Consider the following 22,211-nt stretch of genomic DNA (forward strand, 5'->3'; position numbering starts at 1 on the left):
AAAAGATATCACTGGTTAGCATGAATCCCTGATAATAGATGCAGATTTTCATATATTTATGACCTAAAAGCAAGACAAGAGGTACTGTATATCATGAGAAGACGGATTTGACAGAGAAGAGGGATTACAGCAGGAGCTGAAAGTTTCATCTTCTTGCCTGGATTTTAATCATCTTAATCTTTTTGGGTTTTTCTCAGTTTTCTAAGCTGCGGAACTTTGGGAGTAAAAAACACTTTTTCTCCTTAAATAATATAAGTATTTGTGTCTTCAATATATAGGATGAATCCAGATTGAATTAATAAAAAATAAAAAAAACATAACATTTATTTTTCCAAACTGACAGTTATGGGTTCAACTCCACTTTTCTCCTGCCACATGTTGATATGTCCCAATCAGTTTACTTCTTAAAGGAGTCATGGATATTTAGACCAAGTAAACCCTGATTTTAGTGGCTCACTTTGTTACTGTTGCAATCATCCATCTCTACATTCTGCTAAAATGCAGAGAGGAAGATAATATATGGCTGACCTGAACGGGAGTACATTGTAAATCTACTGAACTGTTTGTCTTGCAAAATGTTTTTAGGTGACATTTGTTATGATGCATGACTATATGTAGAAACAGATTTGGACAAACGGCTGGACGAGCCAAATTGTGCTTAGTAAACTGATTGAGAAAAAGACAAACTGTCCATGCAGAGACAGAACTTTCTATTTAGCGTAGCAAGACAAATCCCTGACGTCCTAAAGGGAATGGGTGAGGAGCCAAGACCCGTTTCTGAATTAATTATTTCTAGCACACAGAAAAATATATTGAGATAATTATACAGCATTTGCCATGGGAAAGATGATGGTGCATGCTGCTAAGAGGAAACAGATACAGTAATTAGAATAAATCTACACGTGCTTGTGCCAGTGTAGTCGTGGGAAAAAGAATGAATAACAGAGGATTATTTAATATATATATAAGTATATATACTTCAGGTTTGATTTAACCCTTACCGACAAAGCAGCTGTCTATAAAGCCAATACACTAAGCTGTAGTTTACACTATGCTGTAAACTACAGGCTGTAGTTCAATTAGCAAGAATGAGAGAAAATATGATGAAGAAATATTCCAGTGGAAAAGAGACCAGAAGTGATTCTAGATAACAAAACAACTTGTGCCTTTAATGACTAAATATATTTTCATGTTAAATCTTAAAAGAGTGATTAGAGATGAAAATATACATCCTGTTAAAAATGACTTACTAAAATAGAGCGGATGTGTGCAAAGTTTCCTGATGATTTTCTAATCATGACACAAAGAAATTCTCCTGTGAGTGAATGCATTTGTGGTTAAAACAGCAACAAAGAACATGATGATACAATTGAAATTGGTTTACTGCTGAGTTGTATCATTTTATTATTGTTTTAGACTGGTTCCAAATATCCCACTGGAAATGAAACAGGGATCCACAAACAAAAGAAAACACAAATGTGTAATTTGTTAGAATTTAGCTTCACACAGGGACACACACGCCCACATAGTGAGCCAATGTTGCTGCGATAAAGTGTTTATCCCATATGCTAGCACTGATTAGCAGCGTGCAGTTTGATACTTGAACATGCAGAGTGCTTCCATCTGCCAGCTAGTCTAAAGGACAACCAGGACTATGTGAGCCTGGTGGTAATGTTGCTGGCGATGGCTGCCAGTGTGTGCCTGTGCCAACCCAGCCTATTTGGAACAAGCAGAGTCCTGAAGATTGGTTGGCTCTGTGGCGTCTGCTGATCTGCTGCTCACTGGCTTTCCAGGAGGCCGTCTATCAATCCGCATTTCCCAGAAATTATACAGGACAGTCATGAACTGTGACCTGACCCCGGCGTTGTGCAACAAATCTTATTGTAACAATGATATTTATGACTCTGCTGGCTGTGGATAACAATCTCTTTGTGGACTCCAAATCTATACAGTATGACGCATACATATGTTTTAAGTACTGTTTAAGACTTAATGAGATCTAAGATCCTGAACATGAACCATAAGCAGCAAGGAAACAGAGAAATCCCACAACTACAGTTAAAGATCACCGTTAAGCCACTGTGGTGTTTGAGACAATCTAACACTTCTAACAATACTCCTTTAGCTCTCTTGTACTTTTTTTTGGCTAATTTATTGCTCTGAGTATATTGGCCTATTCTGAGTCTATATATTCCATTGAAAGATTAATCAAATATTAAATTTGCAGACATTTCAATAACGGAGTCATCACAATTACTCCGATGACGTGTTTCAGCCCTACTATAAATACCCAGAAAACATAATTATATACTATTGCTGAATTTTCACTAGGAATGAAGGCCAATTATTTGATGTAAAAGTGTATGGAAAGGATTCAGTTATTGGACTGGTTGCCTTGCTAGGTCATCAGTCCGTCACAGGGCAACACAGACGCACAGGACTAACAAGCATGAATTTAGAGAGGCATGTTTTTGAACTGAGGAAGGAAGCCTGAGTACCGAGAGAGAAGTCACACATCCACATGGAAAAACATACAAACTCCAGGCAGAAAGATTTCAGGATGAGATTCAAACTCATGGCTCTCTTGGTGCAAGGTAACACAGTGTGGACAGCTTCTCATTATGTCTGTGTTTAAATGAAGAAAAAAATATACAAGAGTGATGGAATTTGTGAAAATGTGAATCGGTGAAAACCATGCGCCAACCTTGTACTAGCAGCCTTGTTGTGTGAATGGCCTCTCCCTGGGAGCTAAAGGCTCGGCACGTGTAGGCCCCGCGATCTTCCCGGGTGATGGATAGCACCGTCAAATTCCCATCAGACACCTAAAAGCATTAAATAATGTTTAGCTTTCAAAAACAGGTCATTACTATGGAGTAACCTGGCTTAAGTCAAGTTTAGTCAAGTTTGTATGTATTTCAGCAATAAGGCAGTTCGAGGTGCTTTACACCATAAAAACATCATTCAGTTATCAATTATGAAACAAGCAATAAACTCTTAATCTACAATCACACCTCTCCCAAACGTACAGCACACATTCAAAAGTTTTGAACTGTGATTTGTTTTCTTTTACAGAAGAGACAAAATAAAATTCCCGTTCACCATTGTCAACTCCAAAGGAGTCACTGAACTGGTTTATAAAGCCTAAAGCTAAAATAGACGCAGGCGATATATTGAATATATTTGGTGTATTCAGAGTAAAGTCAAACATCCATCCATCCATCCATTTTCTGTTCACCCTTTGTCCCTAATGGGGTCGGGAGGGTTGCTGGTGCCTATCTCCAGCTACGTTGTCGCCAGTCTGTCGCAGGGCAAAAACATAAAAATTTGATGATATTAAATGATTATTTTTCTTCAATGTATGTGTGTCTTTCCCTAACATCAGTAGCTTGCAACATATCGTTTTGCGGCGGGACACATGAAAGGAGTTCCTGTCCGCGGACCTACACTACATCCCAGGAGGATTGACTTCTCCGTTCCCTTGCAGAAGAACTCCTGATCCCTGCTGAAACAAGCTCCTGTCCAACACCAGAGGTCAAATAAATCACCCAGTGTCTGGCTGAGTTGTAGTGCTTTCTGATCCGGTCTTTAAGCATTATCCTGGATCCTCATTAATAACTATAATCTGTCAGGGCGTCACTTAATGCATCGGTAGGACCGGCACACAGAGGCAATAGTTCTGGGTTCGATTCCCCACCTCAAGACCTATGATGCATGTCTTCCTCTCTTATTTCTCTTCTTGATTGTGACCCATACCAACGATTTTCCATCGTTGGTATGGGCTCCAACTAAAACTTTCTCAACCCCGTGTCTACCTGAAGAAAAACCTACTGATTCATACACCTTAGTAGAGTTCGTGTGTATGACTCTTGATTCGACCAATCAGTTTTCTAAAATTTTGTCTAACGTAGCCAGCATCTGGTTTCTTTATGGCCCAGATGTCTTTTATGACTTCCTGGCCATAGAGGACTTTGGCATAATTGTTGGATGCTCTTGGAATGGCATATCTTTCTTTCATTAATACCATTATGTGAAGGCAACAACTTCCACTGTGTGTCATTGGCAAACATCAATCCCTGTTGTGCAATATCCGTGTCATTTGGTCTATCCTGTTAATAGTAACAATTTTAGATCCATCCTAAAAACAAGCCCACATCCCAGGTGGATAGATGGAACCGCATGGCACCGAACATCTACCTTGTACTTGGCACTGCTGATCAGAAGCCTGCCTTCTCGCAGCCAGCTGACAGAGGGTTTTGGGTTGCCGAACGCCGTGCAGCTCAACGTGATGCTCCTCCGTTCCTTGGCCTCGACATACTGAGGTGGTGTGTCTGTGAATGTGGGAGGGGCTGAGGAGACACAGGACAGGAATGACATGAACTACATGAGGAACCATTAGGGACCATTCTTACATGACTAACATAATGCAGGATCTATGTATATTTTGTCTTCATGTCGGTCTAAAGCTCACTAAAGCATCCAAACCTTCAGAAACACTTTTGAAGACTTCTGACAAGTGCGAGAGATGACAGAAGTAGTAACACCTCTTAGGTTTTCACAATTTGTCCACAAACTTCAGTACATTTTATATGAGTAGCACATAGACAATAAATAAAAAATTATTTTCAATATTTTTAAAACCACACATACTTTACCTTACACATGCTAAATAAACACTACATTGAGCTTGTGTTTTGCCTGAACTCTAAATAAAAGCCACTAAAGTTTGTCCTTGTAATTTAAGGAGCCCAGATCTGTAGATGGCAAAGAACGGATGCTTCCCTTCAAGCCTGAAAGAGCTTCAGAGCTTCTGCCAGTAAGAATGGGATGAGCTGCCTACATCCAACTGCAGGGCTTACTACAAAGACTTTAAGCTCAAATGCTGACAGAGGCACAAAGGATCAAGTTAAGAGTTGAGACTCTTTCATATTTGAGACAATTCATGGTTTGAATAGTTTTATTAAATATATTTAAAACAATTCATTTTGGTTCTAGGTGTTGCTCTGGTTTATGTGTACTTCTCTGCCAAGGCTTCTGCTACAGTAATGTAATTTCACAAAGATCTTAAGAAAAGTCCAGCCTTTCAGGTGGATTTACTCTGCTGGATACCAACCCTGATGTTAATCCCTTGTGTGACCGTCATTAGGACAGAACATAGTCTTCTATAACTTTTCAGAGGGTTAGAGCCTCTGAAAAGTCCTGGTCAGAGAAAAAGAAGAAAAAGTCAATCATCCACCGTGCCAAATAGGCCGAGTCTTCGACACAACCAACAGGCCCCAAATATGGGTTTGTACAGATTAGAATGTTCACAGAGTTTTTAAGAGTAGATATGAGTTCAAGTGTGTGAAAACGTGGTCTGAAAACTACCTACCGTTTTATATGTGGGTAAAGCTAGTTTAGTGAGACGAGTTTAGTGTGTCGGCCTCCAACTGGACTACAGGATAAGTTCAGTTGTGGGCATCATCCCAGCTGCGCAGCTGTTTATCTCACCAGATTGTTCAACAAGGTTTGAGTTAATCCAAGGTCACCCAAGTCCACCTGGTCAATTCCAAGATAATTTTACGCTGAAACAGATGAAAACGTCCCCCATTGCTGATTGTCTCCTTCTTCCAGGAGTGTAGAGAAAATCAGTGCATCTTTGCTCCGTGGCCACAACTGGTCGAACGTAATTGTGTAACTTCCATGACGGATGCAGCTACTCTGTGAGCACATAACTCAAGGTGCATTCACAGACAACACAAAGTGGGACAGAAATATAGTGGAAAGAAATATGAATATATATAGTTTTTTTCCCCCAGGCTACACCAGCAGACAGCAGACAGGTTCGCTACAACATTGAGGACTGGAGACTTGAGTTTGGCATGGAAGTAGCTGGTGAACCATTTATGTTGATTTGGCTGTATGTTCTGGTTTATTATCATACTGCAACACATGTTCTGTTTGATGGCAAGGAGCCGATGATTTTTTTATTAAAGATGTCCTGGTGTTATGCATTTTAACAAGCTTCCCCGATCCTTGGGAACAGAAACTGGTTAAAGCATCACAGATCCTCCATCATAGCTTTCCGGATATCCATCCTTTGTTTCACAGCCGACCCACATGAAGTATTTGTGGATGGACTTTATGGAAGACATTTTGAAATGAAGGTGCGAGCCTGGACTGCTACAATCTTCAAGGACATGACATGTTTTTTTTCTTAGGAAAAAAAAAAGGTGTGTATTAAAGACATTTATCAAAACTAGATGTCTTTTTGTGACAGTACATGTAAAACTGAACATATACTGTATATATATACTGTATATATATATATATATATATATATATATATATATATATATGATTCATCTTGTAATATTTTTGTTCTCTTTTCTGTAAAAGATGACGGTTTTTATAGTGCGGTTTTGTAAAACCCTTCTACTAGATCCTCTGGTCTGCTCAGGATAGCTGGGATTATAAACAGGGACGATTATTCATAACAAGCGAGCTATCGTCCGAGCCAAACACAGTTAAATTTATTTAATCTCTCTGTTTTACCCCAGTTCAACTCTGCTCCATCTGCATTTACAAGATGATATCATCCGTGATTCAAGCATAATTTAAACCAACATTCAAATCTCAGACTAATCAACTTAGGCCTGAAGCTAATCTTCTTACAAGCATAATCCCATAGCTTCTCATATGCTAACATGATATTCCATGCGCTGCCATGAGCCAGGGCAGTGCTAATTCCAGGCCTCACATTCTGTCACAGCAAACTGCCTGCGACCCTGCAACGTGTAACTGAGGAACCAGATCAAAACGTAATAATAAAGCATGCATCATGTTGGAAACTGTAAATGGCAAAATGAGGATGGGTGTGCATTAAAGTGTGGATAACATAATGCATCACATATACATAAATATTAAGAAGTTTGGACACAACACATAAGACAGCTAACACACTGATGAGATGTACACAAGTACTAAATTCATTGTTAATTCATTAGCATGAACATTAGAATGACTGTTAATTTAGATGCATCTTTTCTTTTTCTTTTTTATTAATTAAGTTTGGACTAAAATCACAGAAATATTTTTTCTTCTGCTTCATAAATATAGTTCTCTGATTCTAACAATGTTTTTTCTACGACTATTTTTTTTGGCTGACCGAGACTCTCCAGGGTCTATGGACGCCTAACACACAGAAAGGGAGATAGAGCCAGAAATATGGCTAAAACACAGCGGGAATCACACTCACAACTCCAGGCTTCTGAATGTTGTTATTCTATTTGGAGTGAAGATCCGATGAGGTTAACAGAAACCAAACTAGACATCATGCAAAATAAATAAATTTAAAAAATCCAGTTTTCTTTCACTTACTTTCTGTAAGTTTTAAAACGTGAGAACGTTTTAACTTCAGTTAGCATATAAAGTGAGACACCAATGTTTTGAAGCATAGTCATATTCCTTTTTAAAGGCGAGATTCAATTTAGGAAAACTTGAACAACTGAATGTAACTATCTGCCAGATCAGGTTTACAAAACTGAAACATTTAAGATTGTGGCTTTCGCTATGACTCAGTGGGGTGTTTAGTCATGCTGAGGGCTTAGGAAAAGAACCAGGCTCAACATTATAAGGCAGCACCATGTGGAGTCCAACAACGGCTAACCGAGTCTAGAGGGGATGCGACCAGAAGAAGGAAGAAGAAGAGTTGTCAGCTTGACGAAAGAGAAGCACGAGCTCTAATCTATTTTCATCTAAACAGAAATCTATATGCAGCACTTACTCTTCAGTGACAACAAGGCTGACAGTTCAAAAACACGGACAAGCTATGATGTTTGACAATGTGGATTTCAGACGAGCGACTATAAATAGAAGTGCAGAACCCTTAGCATTTAAGAACCTATCGGCGGAACTCATAAGAAGAATTGTCCATGTTTCTGTGATGTGGAAAGACGAGAAAAGCTTAAACAAACCTGGGAATGTTGTTTCCCAGGTGATGCAGATGGTTTTCCTGGTGCCAGCAGAGCTTTAAGGAGAGTTACCACTGAGGGAGCATGTGTACTCTGAGGTTCTGACTGGCTTACAGTGGTTGTGTTGTATTGACACCATATAAACACTAAAATATTCTCAGGAATTAAATTGTCCTAAATTTAAAATCGTATATCTGTCATAACATGTAATAAAAAATAATTACATCAAAACGCATCTACTAATACATCTTGGTTAAGAGCCAGACTAATAATAGATGTGTTCGCATGTTGGCTGCTCACAAAGCATTAAGCAACAAGAAATTATTCAGTTATTCGCATAATAAATCAAAAATGAGCTCAATAAATTCTATTCTGATTAGTTGTATTTGTTAAAAGGCAATTTTGTTTAGAATCCATTCGATTTATGGTTTCAGTTGTGCATGATTTTTATTTCCTATTTATTTTTTTTGTTTTTAGTTGTTGTGTTTTATTTTGGATATTTAAAATGTCTTCCACTTCAAGACTGGGATGTCCTGTACAACATTTTTAAGTCTTACACTATCAATAAATTACTTTAAAATTGTTTAAATCGACAACATTTTGTTTATTGCAATAATTTCTGGGACAATTTATCATCCAATAAAATGTATCGTGACAGTCCAAGGAATACTTGCACCGTTATGCCACAATCATTATGTTAGCTGAAATTACGATAAACATTATTGTTTATCGTAATAAATTCTAAAACGATTGGACGATCTATTGTCCATATACATTTATATTGTGACAGGCCTGTAAAGCATGTGGAATAAGGCCACCAAACAGAGCTGATCTCAGTTGTTTTTGGTGTAGTAACACCACAGACTGATGTCATGTGACTAAAGTGCTGCAGGTCAAGTCTGGTTTAGTGACAGAACGCTGAAGGGCACGGAGAAAACGACAGGAAGGGGAACGAGGCAGAGGAAACCCGAGGCTTCACACAGAACAGAGAATAGCAGAAGTGAGTCGAAGGGATGCAGGGAAGAGAGAAACTCTGAGGAAACTGAGTTAATGTGCCTTGACCCCAGGGGTAGGCACCAGCAACGCATACAGGATAATACACCATATGTGTTACCACAGTAACAAGTGTCCTAGAGCGTCTGATTAGAGGATGATGGAGGCTTTAGCTGGCAAATGAGGGGATGGATATTTCGTACTGAGTGGAGTATGAGGAGTACAACTCTAGAGTCTGGTACTTGTCTGGTGTTCTCGTCTAGAAACAGTGTATGTAACGCAGCGTGGAAGTGCAGGTTGGATGACAGGGAGGAGCTCTGTGACAGCAGCTTTCATGTGACCTGCGCTGCAAACTAACCCAGTCGTATGTCCAACTGTGTCAGTTTTCGGAGAACTGTTAAACGGCTCCACCTTGTTAGTTATCTGCTGACACACAGGAAGTAGCATCCCACTGTGTCTACTTACTGCAAAATATTCATAGCCCATGAACTTTTTACATTTTTGTCACATAGCCACAAATGTCAAGATTTCATTAGGCTTTTTGTGAAAAACTGAAATAAAATAGGTCACGTTTGTGAAGAAAAAGTAAATTGAGACACTTTTTTTTCAAATATTTGAAAAGAGAAATTGGACATGCAATGTGATGTGCATTTCTATTGAAAACTCCCTACCAGCTGCAAGTCCTTTGGAATATGTCTCCAGCAGCTTCACACATCCACAGACCTGACTGTGCTCACATCTACAAAAACGAATCGAACAAAGAGGGAAAACAAACCAGCTCAACCTTTAGTTTCCTGCTGCACAAAGCAAAATGTTTGTTACATTGGACCAGAGTTCCTTCTTCCACATGTTTGGTGTGTCCTCCACATGGCTTGTGGCAAACTGCAAATTGTCTTCTTGGCGTTTTTTAAACCATAGCTCTCCTCTTACTCTTTTTTTAATAAGACCTAGAGTTGTGGAGTGCAGAACTGAAGTTATGTTGAAATGTGTACCCACATGGACCATTGAACATGGCTGATTAACTATGGGTCTTCCTAATGTTGTCCTTACCCAGCCTGTCAGTCAAGGTTAATGTCCTTCTTTTGGTAGGTTTACTAGTTGTGCCACACGTTTTCGATTTTAAGATGACAGATTGAACAGAGCTCTGTAATTTAGTTGACTTCTGAAGGCAACTGGATGCACTATATTTTATATGGAGGTATCAGAATAAAGGGGATTAAAGCATCCTGTAAAACTTGTAAAAAAAAAAAAAAAAAAACAACCTCAAAATGTATCATTTGCCTTTCACACCACAGTTAGGCATTAGTTTGTTTTGTTTATCACACAAAATAACACATCTATTGAATTTTGTGGTTGTATGGCCCTGTAGCACAACTTGTGTGAAGAATGGAGCGGTACAACTCAATATCTGATTTAAACTCATTGGACTTCATAATGGTTTGGAACTGTAAACGGCAAAAAAATAAATAAAAGAAGCTCGAAACAAACTAATACATAATTTTTCCTCTTCTAGGAATTTTATGAAAAAACTGTAAAGCTGACCCATTGTTCTGCATGTGTATAGCTATGTACATACAGTGCGCATGGAGCGCTACTTGGTTTTCTGTTTCACGAGAGCTCTGTTATCTTTTGGAGGAGAGAGTGGGAGCAACCAGTAAGGTATTGGGTACTTAAATAACAATAATAAATAAGTTTCCCACATCTTTAGACTGAACAGCTCGAATAAAGCATGATGCCCAATGTTTCCTACCGTTGACAGTTAGATGCACCCAGCTGCCGTTGTGGAAGGTGTCATACTGCTGCTCCAGCATGAGCACTTTACACTCGTACCAGCCTTGGTCGTCTGAACGCACGTTCTCTATCTGCAGGGACGACTTGCCGTGCAGACGGGCCCGACCTGGACGAAACAGAAGGAGATCAGGTGTCAACGGAGAGGGAAACGGTGAAGTACGAACAGTTGGGGGGGTAAATTATAGAAGATAGTCAAAGAAGTTAAGGGAGCTGAATGGACGGATGAACAAAGGTCTATTTATAGAGATGAGAGACGAAAAGTACCAGACAAAAACTGAATAAACATTTGTCAGAGGGTTGGATGAAGTCTCAGCGTCTTATTGAAACATCACAACACATAAAGCCGGTTTCTAAGGACACTGTGGAGTGTAAACATCAGACATCAAAGCTGCAGCTGGATACACAGAGCAATCTATCATTTACGTATCCCTGAGATGCCCTGTTTTCCATGAGTGTGGTGCTCTATTTTAAAAGACGCACTCAGGCAAGGACAGGTCGTTACTCCCTTAGAGGGATGGGGAGAAGCCAACATGACAACATGCTTAAGATGGATGGTAACCCTTGGGGTTACTCACAATCCATCAGGACAGATATTAGCTTTGGAGTTGGTAAGTAGAGTCAGGAGTAGCTGGATTCCACTATTACAGATCACAGATCAAAAGCTGAGACTGGGGTTAGCAAGCTGCTCCAGGCAATCAGGCAACTGGATCAAAACAGATGGAAGCAAAGGCAAAACAAAGGGCTTCCAGAGTTCCAGCATTAATCCCCTCACTGCCCAGTTGGAGGGTGTTTCTCAGTGCAATTTAAGAAACATGCATGAATGTCAAGACTTGATTATTATAGTAATTTTAAGTAATGCAGGAAGCTAAGAATATACAGTAAGTGTGGCACCGGGGCAGCTTATGTCAGATTCCGCTTTTTTCTGAAATCCGGTTTTTGTTTTTTGCATTGTCGTTTATGCTGCTAATTTAGATACAACTGGAGTCAGACTTCTGTGTTAACAGTTTCCAACTAAGAAGAAGAAGAATGTCGATGTCACACAGCGGCGCGATGTTTACACAAGTGATAATGGACGCTATACGGAAGGATTTTAAAGTTACCCAGCAATGCTACGTCACAACATCATAACTTGTTAATAAAGAAAAAGCACAACTAAAAGTAATGAATCCAATGTTGGGGAGCTTTGACTGCTCCTTCTGTAAAAAAGTCTGGATTGTGAAGGAATGTGCTTCAATGACACAGACTTCTTTCATAATTGCATAATTATAATTTTTAGCCATTGTTTACATCCGGATTTCAGAGTCTTGCTTCTTCTGGTGCAAAATTAAGACACTCAACTTAAAAGTTGGATGAAATGCGATGTGCCAGTTTTGTCTGCAGATCCTTTGAAAATTATCAGTTATGTATCTGATCATTATGGAAGTGGTAGAAATGGGATATTTTTGGAAAAGTGAAGACATCCGAATTGAGCTGTTCAAACTGCTCTGAAAAAGTCAGACGTAGGTCGCATATGGAGCAAAAGAAAGGAAAAAAAAAACGAATTTGCCTTCAGTGTAGTTCCACATAACATATCTGCCCCAAAGAGAAAACCATTAATAAAACTATGAGCTTCTATTTGTCTAGTTTCCATTCATTGCTGTTTTCTTTGTGACTGAAACAAGACAGAAGAGGGATGGCTTGCTGCTTATTTATGCTGGGCTATTTATTTCATACCGATGAGCCTTAAACGCTAATTATTTCTACACTAAAACTGTAAAGATAATTTGGCTTCAGTTGGCACTTTCAATTTTTATTGGCTGAGTGTTAATTTTGTATTAAAGCATTAAAGCAAATGAGAAGCCACGCTCGAGTGAGTCTACATGAACGCAGTACTAATGTGTGACTCACTGTAAACTATCATCTAAGATTCCTTTTGAGAGTGGAGTTCCCCTGGCTGCAGACGGTGGTAAAATACCAGAGAGAAAATTCACAGCATGACTGAAAATACCATTAAATTCTTGATTTTAACTCTATTTATACAAAGTAATACAGATTAAAGCGACAGCAGAAAAATGACATAAAGTACTGGAGAGAAGTATTTGACCTCTTTTCGTGTTAGTTTTTTGTTTGTTTTTTTTGCCATGCTTAATGTTTCTGATAATCAAATTACCAAAAAACAAAACAAAACAAGTAAATAGAAAATTCACTTTTCAGTGATCCTTTCATTTTCTAAGGGGAAAACAATTATTGATTAATGAAGAATGGGCCAAAATTACTCCACAGCAAAAGGATAAAATTCTCTGCTTGATGGTAGCTGTTGCAATTTTTCTCTTTAAAAAGTGTACTTTGAATTTTGTTTAATTTTGTCTGATGTTAAAATTTGTTTCATGATCGGAAACATTTCGGTGTGACGAGCACCAAGAAGAAGAAATCTGTAAGGGGACAAATCCTTAAACATCGCTGGACATTTTCACAGACGATTTCTTTACCCGTTTACAGCAGACAGGTCAAGCTTGCCAAAGACGGAGTAGCATCCTATTATGTGTTACATTTTTTAACAATACTTCCAAAATGATTCAAATCAGTGTGAAAAGTTGGTTGATTTCCATTCTGAAATATCCAGACGTTGTCAGGTTACTAAAATTAAAAGCATGAATATGTTTATGTCTGGGTTCTGAACAGATGGCTCATTCATGGACTTAAAAACTAGTGTAAAACACTAGCATATTTGTGGCTTGCTTACTGATAATGGCATAGCTGCAGACAAATTCCAATTAACTGTGTGGCCTGAGAGTTTAAACTATTACTACCAGGGGACTCTGTAAAACCCTGAACAAGAATCCTTGATCCCTTAAAGCTCGAGGGGGCTGATAACGAGATCTTGGGAGACACCACGGCTCTGTAAGCTGCCTGGCTTGCTTTAAATTCTGCAGGACAAAAAAAAAAATCACATGTGGTAATAGCTAAACCTTAGTTTCCCCTGAAGGCCACTATGAAATATTGCAAAGGCCTGAGATGTTTTAACAAGGCGATGGACTGCAATAAAACGCTGCAGCCATAAACTGATGATCATTGCTAAGAAAACTAGAAAACCGACAGACCATGAAAACGTTTGAGTAGCACACCCAAAGCCAAAGAACAAAAATGACAGCAATAACTGCTATTATGTTTAATTGTGTTCATGATATTTGATTTCAAGTTATTGGAGCCAAGTTGCAGCATCTATATTTGAAGTAATAAGTTACGAGTTGTCTGCTTTCCTGCAGTTAGCTAATTACTTAAATAAATACATTTTCTATCGTTTTCATTTGATGTAAATACAATTTAGGTTTTCTTTTAGGGGGGCACGGGGGGGAACTAACAGCTAGCTTACTGCAACGCAAGACCAAAGTGGAATTCTGCAATCTATCTTAAGACAATTGTCAAAACTGTCATAGGTTTATGAAGGTGCTCTTTAATATAATTTTGCGCTACATTTGTTCTATTTCAGGTATTTGCTCTGACTGTTTATCCTAAGAGCATGTTGAACACGAAAGATCTTTGGTATCATGTTCAGTCGTGGACTTCAACATAAATAACTGCTTCAGGCAAATCTTTTGCAAGTTTAACAAAAAGAACTTCAGAGAAGAACCAATCTACCTCCACTCATGGCTAAGAAGAGATATACCGTGGTTTTAAAAAGTTATCATTTCAAGAACATTATATTTCGACTAGGAGCCTCAGGTCGTCCAATCTGAACTTGCTGATGGTTCCTCGGACCCTTTTTAAGACTCGAGGAGACAGATCTTTTAAAGCTGTGGCGCCTCGCCTCTGGAATGAGCTACCTTGTACCATTCGATCTCTGGATTGTATAGACACTTTTAGGAAACAACTTAAGACCCACTTTTTTAAACTTGCTTTTTAGCTTAATACTGTGTTTTATTGTTTTGTATGTTGCTTTTAAATTATTTTATTTATTTTTTACACTTTGTGCAGCACTTTGTGACCCTGGTCTGTGAAAAGCGCTATAGAAATAAAGTTTACTTACTTACTTTTTTCCCGGCATACTGCTCCTACAGTTTACTTTAATAAATTGCTAGTGAAAGTGAAGGGAGTCACCAATCCCGCCATTCTTTTGTTTGCAAGAAAAACAACCAGCTCCTTGGCAGGTTCTGGGTTTGAAACTAATTGATGCTGCCTATTACTGGTGTTAAGGAACATGTTGAAAGTAGTCGACAAGCTAAAAGTGATGTTTGCAGTAAGAAACATTATGGTGTGGGCTGTCTTCAGTTAACGGTATTGGTAGACTTCATAAGACTGAAGGAAGACTGAATGGGGAAGTGTACCAGAACACCTTGATATGAATCCAAATATGGAACAAGTGTGGATTTCCAAGCAAAATAATTGTCACAAATACACAGCCAAGAAGACCTTTAATAGGGTCAAGATACAAATAAAAAATAATTTAAGAAAAAGCTGCTACAATATAATTATCCTTGCATTTATCTATAGTCGCATGATTTCTGCAATAATGATTTTTTTTACACAGACCTGTGAAAACCGCTGCTCAAGTTCTCACTACAAACAGGAAGGTAGAGCACATCCCTCCAGTTCTTACACTGGCTCCCTGCAGCTCAGAGAATAGGCTTTAAAATACTTCTGTTCATAAATCACTGAATGACTTGGCACCAAAACACATTAGAGCTCTGTTGCTGTTGCATCAGACTATTCGGATCTTCTGGTTCTGGTCTGCTCTGCATCCCCAGAACCAGAACCAAACATGGAGAAGCAGCATTCATTAGTCTGCAAACAAACGTACAGAAAAGTGAAAAACAGTTGAAACTCTGAGCTGTGTACATCAACGAGCTGCTTGCATTATGCTGACGCAATGTTGGCATCCGGGTCCCTAAATCTTTCAAAAATGTGAAATCAGTTCAGATTTCAACTCTGACCCAGACATTCAATATCAATTCCACTCTATGTTTTTTTTACGACTTCAATCCGCACTTAATCGTTGCTTGTTTCAAGGCCGCACTCTGCTGACAATGGACCGGTAATTGTGGTGGTACTGCAAACTCGTTTATCCATGTGATCCTACATTGATAGACGCATAACTTTCCAACGAAGTTTGATTTTATTTCATCTAAGTTTTTTTTTTTTTGCTTTTGTTTTTTTGTCGGGGAGTGTGTAAGGGAGAACTGCTCTCCCTCGGCTTCAGGAATTTTATCTGATGCGACCGGCTTTGGTTTTGTGTCAGACAGTTGTGATTCCGATGTCGGCCTGATATAGTTGCTTTGCCTGACTGCGCTCTGAATTGACTCCTTATTTGATCAAAACCAGCAGCGCTGCATGCTCAGCAGTTTTATTGATCTCATGCAGCACTGCATGTGGAGCAGACAATTAAATTTTAAACACACAGCAGGTAGAAAGATCCGAAATAGTATTATTATGCAGAATAGGGTAGATGGGGAAAGAAACATATGATATTGGGGTGTAGACTGTGGGTCAGGTCACATGCTTATTGGTTGTTTTTCTGGGCAATTCTAGTATTTTATAAATAATACTGCAAAAGTAAAACTTAAATGTATTTACAAAGTGCAGTTTTCACGTTTATATGTCAGGAAAATGTAAATATCAGACCGATACGCAGCGCTGGCAAACAGGGAACAGATTTGGGTGGAAAACCCCTGGTAACTGGCTCAAAAGGAAAAGCATTGATTGGAAAACTCCCTACTTGTGCTGCTAATGTAAGGCCTAAAATATTCAACAGTGCTTTTCATGACACAAGAAACAGCAGCAAATCGAAGCCACCATCTCAAAGATATGACGATGATGTGCAGAGCGCACAAAGGACCGTTTCATTCTATAAAAGTGGCAGCGAGTTACTGCATAATGCCTCCATGCCATTTGACTGCAGCAGTAAAATTAAAGGCACCAGTAAAAACAGAAAAGATCCATTTAGACTGCAAGCGCTGATACGGCCGATTGTGGTTAGAAGTCACAGAGGGGTTTTGGTGGCATTTAAAACGAACACTCTAAAATCTCACTAGCCTTGTTTTGTCTCCACACTCCATTAACTACACAAAATCACAATTATGTCATTATCACACACAAAATCCAGTGTGGGCAAACTTAAAAGCCTCTTCTTTCACTAATGAACTCAGCAGCGTGTAATCCCACAACAGTAATTATTCAGCTCAAGCAACATCCAGTTCTTTGAGGAGCGAGGAACGTTTACCAGAGCAAATAAGAGAAGACGGATATGTGCTGGTTGAGACTGAAGTCACAGAGTCTCTTTCATATGTGTAACGTAGAGGGAGGGAGTGTGGGGAAAGTCATTAACAGACAATAGCAATAATCTTAAACTATCTTGGGAAGGAAATCAAATATGTTAAACCGACAGCAGGGTTAAGTGGTCTCAAAATACCTGACCTGTGTTGAGAATAAAAGGAAACCAACTCAAATCAGAACCTTAGTACGCTTAAAGGGGCAATATTAGGTTTTTTCCAGCCACATTGTCCTATTTTATAGCACAATCAAGTTACCTTCAGTTGTTTATGAAAATGCTCTATATATCAAATATGACTTAAAAGAAATTTAACTTTGTAAGTTAACGCCTTGAAATCGGGCCTCTTTAAAAGCTCCTGCTCTTTTGAAATTCTGCCGTCAGGAAGTCGTCACATCATCGCAGCTCTAACAACCCTTTAACGTTTTTACTAGCGCTTCACTGAGATGCAGCTCATATGATGAACTCAGCAGATTCCCAATTCCTCCAGGAGTTTTCCAATTGCTGCTGGCTAGTCTGGAGGAGTTGAGCGGGGAAGTTGCAGGGCAGAGGTGCTCTGTGAGCCGGAAGCTCTAAAACCTGGAAGCTTGGAAACTGAGGCTCTGAGGAAGACCTGCACCTCGAAGGCGGCACTTGGTCCACCCAGGTGTTTTTCACAGCTGAATGGTTGCCACGGGAGATTCAAGAATTTCTCTAACATGCTTGAAGGAATAAAAGCAACAATCTGGGTATGTTTGTGATGAGAGAATGACATTATAACATGATGTAAAGTTCAAAAAAATTTATTTTTGCATAATACTGCCCCTTTGAGAAATGCTCAGAAATGGTAAAAGAAGTGAGGCTGGAAACCTCCCTGTTTCAGAGCCTTTTACAGCAACAATCAGCCCATCCAGCATCTGTGAGACAGTTTTGATAAGTTATTTTTGCCTTTATGATTTACATGACATCAGAGATACAAAGTTCTAAAAAGTTGCTACTCCTTACCGGGAAGCTAGGTAAAGTTAGAGGTGCAGTGATAAAGGTAAATAAAGGTTTATCTTTACTTAAGAAGAACAGGTGTAGGTGAAAAATGTTCACTGACATGTCACCAATGCTTTATTTTAAAAACGCTTCCCAAAGGTATTAAGTCATGGATATCCTAGAGAGAGTCCAGGGTGAAATTAAAAGCTAATCTCTCAGGGAACACTTCATCTACTTAATTAACCATCATACACATTCCTGTCCCACCTGGAGTGGGAAGTTTTCATTTTGATTCTACTGTGTGAGTCACTTTAGATAAAACCGTCTGCTAAACGACTACATGTTCATGAAATGACATGGAAAGCTTTATGGACTTTGCCTAACATGGAGACAAATTTTAAGTTCAATCAAGTTTTATTCTTTAAAAGGGAAAAAGAAGTTAAAAAAAAGCCCAAGGGAACTTTAGAATAAAATAAAGATATGTTTCAAAATTATTAGAAAAACACCCTGTCTGGGATCAGTGCTCCTCCACCGCAGACATTAGGCATGATGGGTGCATCACTTCATCTGCCTCTTTCCAAACCTAAACATGACCAATCTTTATGCTCCCTTGCAAAATGAAGCCGTTTTCTCTAGTTAGCCTGACTAATTACTGGTTTTCTTATAGCTGTTCAGTCCCAATCGCTTCAGTTCTTTTCATATCGTGGGTGTGGAACTGCTCTTTCCAGCCAATTCCCCTGCACTTCTCTACAGAGCTGTACAAACTTCACTAGAACAGAGAGAGGATTGTAAAAAATAAAATAAATAGCATGGCTTCTTCAGATAAATTTTCACTGTTTACTGCACTGTAAGGTGCAGCAGGAGGGGCCTTTGAGGACTTACCCAGGAGTTCAGCATGTGCTGCCATAAAATCCACAGGCGTTGTCAGAACACATCTGGTGTTTCTTACAGGTAGTGATTCTGTATTTCAAACAAATATGTTCATTGTCAGCCACCCGTACTCACTGAAGACATCTCGATGCTGTACTTCATAGTGTGTGCGATGATATTCAAGACTATGCAAATCACCTTTACTTCCAGCGATATTCTAATCTGCAGCGTTCTCTTGTAGATGAGACAGGAAGTGTTTGACATCTTTATCTGATATAGACAGTGGTGAATCAATCGGTGTGCTTTCAAACAGATCTGTAGATTGGGATCACCCGTGTTAAAAGTAAAATTGTGTCTCATTACAGATAAGAGTCCAGGGTTTGTGTCTTAAATGTTGACACTGCGGATAATTTGATCCAGACATTATCGGGTTCACCTCGAGGCTCCACATTGAGGAAAAACAGGACAATACTGGTAGATTAGGGAAACATGGACGTTTTTTGGGGTGTTTTTTATTTTTATTCTTTATACAGATGGTGAAAGTGACAAAAAAGACGTTTGTAACTCAGTTGAACTCTTTTTAGAAAAGATACACCGATTTTCTGACCAATCGCTGATCTTTAACAAGGCCGATCTGCCAATTCCGATTTTGGCTGATCTAATTTTTTTTTGTCTAAAAAGCCCCAACACCTAACACAAGTTTCCCCGAGCATATTATAAGTCTGGCGACCCGCCAGGCTTTTTTTCTCCCTTTTTTTTTGCCACAGGTATCAAGCTAAACATCTGTTTTTTATTTCTTTTCAATAAATTTTATACACCAGTGATAGCAAAGATTGACCTGGATATGAGGGAGAGAGCACCAATCACACTGTCCCAATAACGAGCACTGACCAGGAGTTATATTGTGCCCCTCCAAATTTTTGTAACTTTGTGTGCCACCGTTCACTCAGAACGGCCTAACTGGACCTACCGGGTCTTACAGAGCAGGTTCCTCTGTTCCGCCATTTCTCTGAATCCTCTATGAAGGCTGTCTTTTGGGAAGATACCGCACCAACATACAGTACATGTCAAGTCTAAAAGGCTAAAAGGCTGTAAACCTCTAAAAGCTCAACTATAAAGGCTGAGTTATAGTCGCCTTCATCGGTTTCACTGCTCGTCTGAAACTGATTAGGGCACGTGTATTTTTGTGAACAAACAATAATGTGTGGGTTATTGCTGCTGGTATAACAGCAGCAAAGTGACTGGCAATTAAAGCATGTAAATTCATTTAAAGATAAAAATGTAATATATATATATATATATATATATATGAAAAATAATAAAAAATTACATACTGTACAGTAAAAGCAGAATTACAAGATAAAATAATGTGCAGTTACTAAAACTAGCGTACTCCAAAGGAATGTGCAATTTAAAAAATGTTCAAAATGTAAATTTGTATTTGTGTAAGTGCAAAAATGGTTTTTTTATATCATAAAATGAATATATTTTTTATTGTACTTTATTTTGTTGCCTTTTATCCCCAGGGCCTCTACCTCCACAGTTAGCATGTTTCTAGGGTAAACCCTGCATTTCAAGCACATATTCAGGCATCAAACTCATTTCTGAATGTTATTAAAGGGCCGGTTGTGCCAGAATGTATTGATAAAACCCACTAAGCTGTTAAAATATCAATAAATGGCTGTTTGTGTCAGTATTCAATAAGCATTTCTTAAAATTAAATATTGAACATTTTTTCACACTGGTTAGTCCATCCAGGATTTTGTGAATGTTTGTATTATTTTATTTTATTTTTTTTTTGCAATCAAAATTACAGACTTTGTGGTGCTAACTTAGAAATATTTGTAGGAATTTTTAGGATATTTTCGCTAATGTATGATGCTAAATGTAACTTTTATTACTCACCATATTGGTCACGGACTATAGCTTGACATCAAGTAAGGCTGTGGCAGCAGTCACTTAAACCCAATGTTTTTGGCCAATTTTAAGAATGTTTTTCAGCAAAAATCAGGGAAAAGATGTGGGGATCTGATTTTGTAGTAATTTTGCAGATTTGTGAAAAACTAGAGGGAGTAATTGATGTAATTTGGAGACTAGAGGGCCACATAAAAAGCTACGGTGGGACAGATTTGGCCCCTGGGCCTTGAGTTGGACACGTGTGACATATATTGTTATATTTTGTTCAGGATGAAAGTGAATAGACTTCCACTTTTGTACACACTGTTTAATGGAAAATGAAACAGTGTGACACATCTGACTACAAAACCAGGTATGCACTCCACAGCTGAGCAGTTAGTAGAAGTCAATCAGAAATGAACACCGACGTACTTCCACTGGCTACCAATTTAAAATGATCAACAAAAAGATCCTGTAGGAAAGGTTTTTTTTCTTTTTTGTATAATAAGTATGGACCTTCTGCAGCAGTTGAAGAGGTTGCAGCTCACAACTGAAAGCAGTGCATGTTTACTAAACCCTAGAGAGATCGCCACTGAAATGGCAAGCATGACATCCACCAACTACATTACTCTGTTATGTAACTCATAATGCTTGGTATCTAGACAGCTGAAGTCCTGGTGGTTGCTGAATCCATCTCACACTCCTAAAATGACAACTTATGTGCTACAGTTTACATGAATAGAAGCATGATAAAACTCTCTGAGTCTAAGACATACAATCAGACCCCTACTGCACATAAATAATGTGGGATGGAAAGAGCTGCTGCCTCTTAAGGAAATGTCATCTCATTTATGCTGCCATAATTCACACAGGGGAGAGCACAGCTGATCAGGCAGCTCAGACAAAATGCTTACATCAAAGCAGGGCAGAAAAAGAAGACCGATATACTGCAGATATCCAAATCTATATATAGTTTCTACGAATCGATATAGGCTCATTATTGCAGTGGAACGATTGCAGTTTTCTGAGCGATCACCAGTTTTTAAAAAGCCTTGCCTGCCAATTAAAATTTTAGTTGCACTTTAGGAGAATTTTTTTTTTTTTTTATCAACATCTATTTTTTTTTTTTTTTATATTTTTTTCTCCGAAGAGTTTTTGCGGCGCTAGTGGCTCATATTTTTTTTCCACAGTAGGCAGACAGGAAGGAGGGTGAGGAGAGGGGGGAAGACATGCGGCAAGGGTCATCGGGACCGGGAGTCGAACCCGCGACGTCCGCGTCGAGGACTAAGGCCTCCAAACGTGGGGCGTGCTAACCCCCTGCCACCACAGCACGCCCCCCAACGTCTATTTTGCGCAAGTACTGTACATGAGCTTGGTAAATATATTGGTTTCTTGTGTACTCATTGCCCAATCGCTGATCTCCCAAAATTAAGAAAATCACGGCCGATTCATCAGTGGGCAACTAGATGACTGAAAGCTTTATGTCCTTTCTTGAAGAAGTCTGTGAG

General features: G+C 38.9%; 1 protein-coding gene across 3 annotated transcripts in view; it reads right to left on the minus strand.

Moving 5' to 3' along the window:
* Positions 1-22,211, minus strand: part of igsf9bb (immunoglobulin superfamily, member 9Bb) — a 99,190-nt gene that overhangs the window by 47,479 nt on the left and 29,500 nt on the right. For all 3 annotated transcript variants that reach the window (XM_032576649.1, XM_032576648.1, XM_032576650.1), the window contains exons 3-5: positions 10,693-10,839; positions 4,195-4,346; positions 2,705-2,822 (exon numbers count right to left, since the gene is read on the minus strand). In XM_032576649.1, the coding sequence (XP_032432540.1) occupies positions 2,705-2,822; positions 4,195-4,346; positions 10,693-10,839 (417 nt within the window). The remainder of the gene's footprint in view (positions 1-2,704; positions 2,823-4,194; positions 4,347-10,692; positions 10,840-22,211) is intronic.

This window comes from Xiphophorus hellerii, chromosome 11, assembly GCF_003331165.1.
Source record: "Xiphophorus hellerii strain 12219 chromosome 11, Xiphophorus_hellerii-4.1, whole genome shotgun sequence".
NCBI classification, from domain to species: domain Eukaryota; kingdom Metazoa; phylum Chordata; class Actinopteri; order Cyprinodontiformes; family Poeciliidae; genus Xiphophorus; species Xiphophorus hellerii.